Raw genomic sequence first — 8,094 nt, forward strand, 5'->3', positions numbered from 1 at the left:
TCTCTCTGATCTCACTTTCTCTCTCTGATCTCTCTCAATATTTTTCTCTAGTTATATTCAGCTATTCATAGATATTATTGAGAAAGTAGATGTAATGAAAGATTGCAATTCAGTTTCCGCATTCTTCTAATGAAAAGTAGATCGGCTCTTTTTAGTTTCTTGAATTGTAACATGGTATCAGAGCAACCAAGCACGATTCTGATTTTCTGAATTTTTGATTGAAGCTTCATTATAATCATCGATCAGTTCTTCGTGTTCTTTATGGTTTTTGAGGTAAAATTCAAGTTCTACTTGCTTAATTTGATATTTATTAGTCTTGAGCAACAATCGTTGTTTCGATTTACAGTTTCTTGATTCACAGTTAATGATGGAAATCGTCTTCAAAATTGATACTCTTCATATCACTCATTTCATTGAGCATCAGTCTCTGTTTCACTCATCGAATCTGCTCATTAATTTGCTCATTTTATTTCGGTCATATTTGCTGATCATTGATTTTTCCTCGATTCAAGTCTATTTCAGTCATCTTATCAATTCAATTGATATTTCTTTGATTTTACTTCTCTAAAATGGCTTACACTAGTAACAATAACAATGTCATTCCAATTATTGATCCATCACAAGATCCAACTTCTCCATATTATGTACATCCGTCAGATAATCCTGGAATGAAGCTTGTATCGTTAAAATTTGATGGAAATAGTTATGCTGATTGTAAAAGGTCGTTATTATTGAACTTAATAGCAAAGAATAAAATTGGATTTGTAGATGGTTTCATTATTAAGTCACCTCTAAATGATGCTACATACAAAACCTGTGATCAATATAACAGTATGATGAATTATTGGATATTAAAAGTTCTGGATCAGGATATCGCCAGGAGTGTATTGTATTATACCACTACTAGAGACATTTGGGTGAATTTAGAAGAGAGATTTGGTCAGGCTTCTGGAACTACACTTTATGAGATCAAGCAATCTTTGAATGAAATTAAGCAAGCAAATGATAACATCTCTGGGTTTTACACAAAGATAAAGATGTTGTGGGATCAATTCGATTCAGTAGATAGTGTACCAGTTTGTAACTGTACAAACTGTAATTGTGGTTTGACTACTAAGCTGATGAAATCTAAGGAAGATGGAAGAGTAATTGATTTTTTGATGAAGCTGAATGAAGGTTATGAGATGTTGAGAGGAAGTATACTGATCATGAGTCCTTTACCAAGCATATCACATGTTTACAGATTGATTGTGCAAGAGGAAAATCATAAAAAGATATATCAAGGATCACAGGGGAATCCTGATCAGCCCATGGCATTTGCTGCAAACAGAAGGTTCACACAGGATAGGTTCAAACAGCAATTCTCTAGAAAATCTCAAGGTTCTGATCCAAGAAAGAGAACCAGTTCATTTTATTGTGAACATTGCAAAATTCCAGGACACAATGTCCAAAGATGTTAGAAGATCCGTGGTTACCCTTCTAATTTCAGAAATGATAAAAGAGCAGCTACTGTGCAATATGAAGAAAATTCTGGAAATTAGGCTGAACTGCAATCATCAGACAAGAATACTATGTTTACTGCAGATCAATATCAGCAGTTATTGGAATTACTTGGGAAAGAAAAACTTACTGAGAATGAAGTTCATGGTGATAATCTACAGGGCTCCAAGTCTGCACATGTTGCATATAAATTTTGTCTCACCTTTGTAAATGGCACTCATTGGATTGTTGATAGTGGAGCTACAGATCATATGTGCTCAGATTTATCATTCTTTATTCATATTAATGAATTAAAAGGAAGCAACAATTTAATCACTATTCCTAATGGAAAATTGTCTCAGGTTACACACATTGGTACATTTAAGATGATTGAAGACATAGTTCTTCATGATGTACTTTATGTACCTGATTTTAAGTTCAACTTAGTGTCTATACCAAAGATTTGCAAGGATGCTAATTGTTCAGTGGTGTTTACAAATAATGGTTATTTTCTTCAGAGCACTTCAATGAATTCACTTGCTCTTGGTGAACTAAGAGATGGTCTGTACTACTTGGACAATAAAGAATCCCCAAGTGTACAGGTTACATCTGAAGCTTCTATAAATAATGCTGTTTTTTCTTCTGTACATACTGTAAATACAAAACTATGGCATCTAAGGATGGGTCATATGCATGTTCATCTGTTGAAACATATTAAAACACAGGGATGTGGTGTTCTTTGTACACTTGATTGCATTTGTCAAATATGTCCTCGGGCAAAACAAACTAGAAACTCATTTCAACATAGTGTGACAAAGACAACACAAGCTTTTGAGTTGGTTCACATAGACACTTGGGGACCGTACAAAGTGTCTACTTATAATGGATTTAGGTTCTTTCTTACTGTGGTTGATGATTATACAAGGATGACTTGGGTTTTTTTGATGAAGCAAAAATCAGAAGCTGTAAGGTTACTAGAAACTTTTGCCAATCATGTACATAACCAGTTTCATAAGGATATCAAGATCATCAGGAGTGATAATGCACCTGAGTTTTGCGAAGGACAAATGAAAGAGTTTTATAGAACAAGAGACATACTACATCAGAGAAGCTATGTCAATTCTCCACAACAGAATGGAACAATGGAGAGAAAACACAGACATATTTTGGAAACCACTTGATTTTATTCTTCCAATCTGGTCTACCTGTTGAGTATTGAGGAGAGTGTGTTCTATCATCAGTTCATTTAATTAACAGAATGCCTTCACAAGCATTGGAGTTTTTGAGTCCATATGAGAAATTACATGATGAGCCACCATAATTGTTTATATATAAAGGTGTTTGGTTGTCTGTGCTTTGTTAGAACATCTTCTGTTAATAGAGGGAATTTTGATTCTAGAGCAAATCAGTGCACGTTCATTGGTTATCCTGCAGGCCACAAAGGGTACAAGGTTCTTGATATGCAAACAAAACAAATTGTGATATCCAGAGATGTGGTGTTTCATAAACAACACTTCCCTTTTCATCTTAAGAAAAATAATGTTTCCCTTTCTCCCTTTTTCTTGCCCACATTTACTCCAGAAAATTCATTTCTCAATATTGATTTACCTGATGTTTTTCAATATGAAGCTTCACATCCTATGATTCCACAAACAGAGTCTACAGATCAATACTCTAATGATACATTTTTGGATAATTCTGGTACTTCTACTTCTGCTGAACAAGAAGAGACAAGTTTAAGAAGAAGTACTAGAAGCATTAAGAAACCATCTGCACTTCAAGATTTCGTTTGTGGTAATGCTCAGACTGATATACTTTCATCACATTGGTATAATCTTGTTCTATATTCTCACTTTACAGCATCTTTCAAAGCCTTAGTTTCTCAAACTGTCATTGATGTAGAACCAACTATATATGCGCAGGCCTGTAAAGATCACAGGTGGGTAGGTGCTATGAACAAGGAACTACATGCTTTACATGTGAACAACACCTGGACTTTCGTAGATCTTCCTGCTGGGAGGAAACCTATAGGCAACAAATGGGTTTATAAGATCAAATTAACGGCAGATGGTAGTGTGGAAAGGTTCAAAGCAAGACATGTAGCCAAGGGATACAATCAGAAATGGGGCATCGATTTTGAAGAAACATTTTCTTCAGTCGTTAAAATGACTACTGTTAGATGCATCATTGTAGTTGCAGCTATCAAGAATTTGACATTACATCAATTGGATGTTAATAATGCTTTCTTACATGGAGATTTGGTTGAGGAAGTGTACATGTTAGTACCAAAGGGTCTTTCTAATCCATACAATAAGGTTTGTCGGTTGCTTAAATCATTGTATGGCTTACGGTAGACATCCAAACAGTGGTTTGCAAAACTTGTTGGAGAGCTTCTCAAGAACGGTTTTGTCCAGTTTAAAAATGATTACTCCCTTTTTATCAGAAATGCTAGTGAGCAGATCATTATTGCAGCAGTTTATGTTGATGACATTATTCTTACCGGCAATGATCATAAAGGTATTAGCGATCTTAAAGCTCATTTAAATGTCACCTTTAGCATCAAGGATCTGGGAAAATTAAGTTTTTTCTTAGGCATAGACGTGTGATATGTTAGTTCAGGTATCACACTAACTCAAAAGAAGTTCACATTGGAGTTACTCAAGGAAGTTGGAATTACAAATTGTTCATCTAAAGTTACACTACTTCCATTGAATTTGAAACTAAGTGCTGATGATGGAGACCTTTATGTAGATCCTAGCAATTATAGGTGTCTGGTAGGAAAATTAAATTTTCTCACACATACAAGACCAGACTTATCATATAATGTACAACATTTGAGTCAGTATTTACATAGTCCTAGAGTCCCTCATTATAGGGCTCTTTTACATGTCCTTCATTATGTGGCATCTACATCTGGCCAAAGAATCTTGCTGACTGGAGGGGAGCAATTAACCTTGCAGACCTATTCTGACTCTAATTGGGGAGCATGCCTTGATACTAAAAGATCCATATCAGGTTACATCTTGCTATTAGGAAAGTCTCCAGTAAGTTGGAAATCTTAGAAATAAAGTATTGTCTCCAGAAGTTCTTCATAAGCGGAGTACAAATCAATGTCTTCTGTAGCCTCAGAAATTACATGGATGGTAAGAGTACTTGCTGAATTAGGTGTGACAAATCTGAAACCCATCATATTACACTGTGACAATTAGAGTGCAATTCATATTGCAAAGAACCCCATTCATCATGAACGTACAAAGCACATTGAGATTGATGTGCACTTTACCAAGGATAAAGTACTAGAAGGCTTGCTTCAACTCAACTATGTACCTACAAATGCTCAGCTTGTTGATATCTTTACTAAGGTCCTTCCTTCAGGACAGTTTCAGACATTGATTTCCAAACTTAGCATGACAAATTGCCATTCCAGTTTGCGGGGGCTATTATATAATGAAGAAAAGGATGATGAAGGTGTGACATCACGGAATGCCAAAATAACAAATGCAGTCACACTACACCAGTAAACATACCAATAACTCTAGAAGAGTTAGTTACATACACATGACAGCTGGTGCCAGGACCACATCCTCTCTGTTAGATAAAACTCTGTATATAGTCTCTCTTAGATAGATTAGTGAGTAAGTAAGAAAAATGTACTCAGAGAATCATGATCTCTCTCTCTCTCTGATCTCACTTTCTCTCTCCGATCTCTCTCAATATTTTTCTCTAGTTATCTTCAGCTCTTCATAGATATTATTGAGAAAATAGATGTAATGAAAGATTGTAATTTAGTTTCCACATTCTTCTAATGAAAAGTAGATCAGCACTTTTTAGTTTCTTGAATTGTAACAGTCTGCAATAGCAGCAATGCTTCCTGGACGCACTGATAATGAAATCAAAAATCGTTGGCATTCCCACCTCAAGAAACGAATAGCCAACAATGTGGTGGACGAAATCATGGAGCCAAAAATTGAGGAAATAGAATCCACAATGGATACTATTTCCAAATCACGTTGTTGTTACTGAAATTCCTAAATTAGAAGAAGTATTTGAAGACTACCTGATCCCATCCTACACGTTAAACAACATTGGAGATTCCTCAAGCTCAAACATTAACGTCCCTCCTGCTTTTGGAACGAGCATTGATCCTCACATAAGCTTTTGGAGAGAACCATATTTACCACGTGCTCAATATTGGTTTGGAGAGCCTTTTTATCCATATTATGACACTTTATACGGAAACTGTGGTTCATAACACAATCACCTTTACTCGAGATTAATCTACAGAGAAAGGAATTGAAATGAGATTTATCTTTTGCTCATACTTCTGTGTGTGATTGTATCTTTCAGGTTGGCTAAGTATATATTATATGCACATATGGCTCATAGTCATAGCTGAAGTTTGGAGGAATATACTGGTAATCTAAGTGAAAATAATACTATTCAGCAAATAAAATGGAACGGCCTGAGAACTTGTAATTTTAGCTTGTAATAATATTATTCTCGTTTGCTATAAATTGGTATTACTCGGTTATTATGTTCTTTGATTTGGCTTTTCAAATCAATCTACGTTTTATTCGTAAGTTTTAACCTAATGATGTGTTTGTCGGGTGGAGGTAGGAGGGGGAGAATAGAATAAAAAGAGATGGAATTAATAAAATTAATAAGTAATAATAGAAGTCGGAGAGATAATTTAAAAAAAACTGAGTTCATAAATTATAAACAGAATACATTGAATAAAAAATGAAGCATCTCCTCTCAAAATGGAGTTTGAACTTTAGTTTTGGATGTTAGCAAGGGAGGGGAGGAAATAATGAAAAATGTGAGCGGTTTCACCCTCTTCATTACCCATGGTAACAAGGTTGTCAAAATATTCCCATACATCATCATTGTATAGGAAGTTACTAGATTAGTTCCCGGTAGAGCCGGCCACATGTGAGGGTTTGATTCGTTCATTCCGGACCGGCTCGTACGAAAACCGTAAAAAATTCGGACCGAACCGGGCCGGTTCACACCCGCCCAACTCGCTAAATTAGCTGAACCGAGTACGAATTCCATTTTAAGATCCCAGGACCACACGAGCCCGCACGAGCCCGCACGAACCTAGCCCGCACGAGCTGCACGAACCATGCAACCCGCACGAGCCCGCGGGTGTGCGTCACGTGCCAACGGAAACCTGCTCGCCCTACTTTCTGGCTTCTGCTACTGGTATGGTGCTCTGTGCTTGCAACGTTAACCTCCAAGTTAACGTTACACTCCTCCAACGACAATGTAATTTTCCTTATAATATATACATACAACAACACTATAATTCACACCTTTAATCTTTACACTCTCTCAATCTCTACACTCTAAATCTTTGTCTCTCTCAATCTCAATTTCTCCGACTTCCTTCTCAATTTCTCCGACTTCCTTCTCCAATTTCTCTCAAACTCAATTTCTACACTCTTTATTTTGCTGTTAATTTGGCACTCGCAATTCTGCAAATCAGGGACAAAGCAATTTCTCCGAAATTCGAAGACAAAGCAAGATAAATCACAAACAGAAATAGACGAACAGAAATAGAAGCTAAAAAAATGGAACAGGCTGAGTGTTACAATTTTAAGCATAACAAAAATATTAATTTACATATCAAAACTATTTAATCTGTTGAGTGTTCAGTTGAGTGGGTGATATTGATATGTGATGTGACAGGAAGTAATTACTAAATTATTTTATTTGAATGCGTGTTGAATAGGCTTGAAACAAATAACAAAACAAATAACAGGAGCCGAGCAAAACAATCCGGCCCGCCTGCACTATAACACGCCAACCCGTGGCCCGCGTGCACTTTAACACGCCAACCCGTGGCCCGCCTGGCACGCACACGAGCTCAGTTCCGGTTACGAATTACCTTCTACCAGTTCAAGCACATCTCGACAGGATTCGTTCAATTCACGTGTTGATTCAGAGTAACTGAAGGCCATTAAAAGTAGGAAAGGAAATGAAAAGAAAAATGGATAAGAGAGAGAATGAGTGGAGGATTAATGAAAGAGGGGATTGAAAATAAAATTAATTAAAGAAAATGTCAGTGAAAGATGACATCATCAAATTAATGTGAGTTTGACACATAAAATTTGATGATGTCATCGATTTAATGAGAGGTTGACACATTAGCAAGTATGATATCAGCGTATTCTATTTTAATAGAGTGTAGAAGTTTTTAGTGACGATGTATGTGTTTTTTCGATATTGGGAGGTGTCGGGACTCCAATGATGTCAAAGATTCCCTTTTTGTTTTTGATTGACACTCCTGTCAATTTAACGAGAACCAAACAAAAGCCTTGACAATCTTTTTGACATTTTACGGGATTATTCGGGATGTGTATATTAAGATGATTTTTTTAATGTGTGTCGATGAATAAAGACTTTTAAACTCTCCGCCAATAAAAATTTTACAACTTATTAATTATCTTTTGTTAGCATGTATTTATGGACACATACTATATAAAATCTTATTAAGAAAATAAAATATGTACCGTACTTTTTTTTAAACCAAATATGTACTATACTCCCTCCGTCCCTAAAAATGTTTCATATTTGTGTTGGACACGTTTGACAATGCACACTTTTGATTGT

At 35.9% G+C, this 8,094-nt stretch overlaps 1 protein-coding gene across 1 annotated transcript; it reads left to right on the forward strand.

Annotated features, from left to right (window-relative positions):
• The first annotated feature begins 569 nt into the window (after positions 1–569).
• Positions 570–1,460, forward strand: LOC141673518 (uncharacterized). The gene has a single exon (XM_074480268.1). The coding sequence runs from the start codon at positions 570–572 to the stop codon at positions 1,458–1,460; it is 891 nt and encodes a 296-aa protein (XP_074336369.1).
• Positions 1,461–8,094: the final 6,634 nt, after the last annotated feature.

Source organism: Apium graveolens, chromosome 7, assembly GCF_009905375.1.
Source record: "Apium graveolens cultivar Ventura chromosome 7, ASM990537v1, whole genome shotgun sequence".
Taxonomy (NCBI): domain Eukaryota; kingdom Viridiplantae; phylum Streptophyta; class Magnoliopsida; order Apiales; family Apiaceae; genus Apium; species Apium graveolens.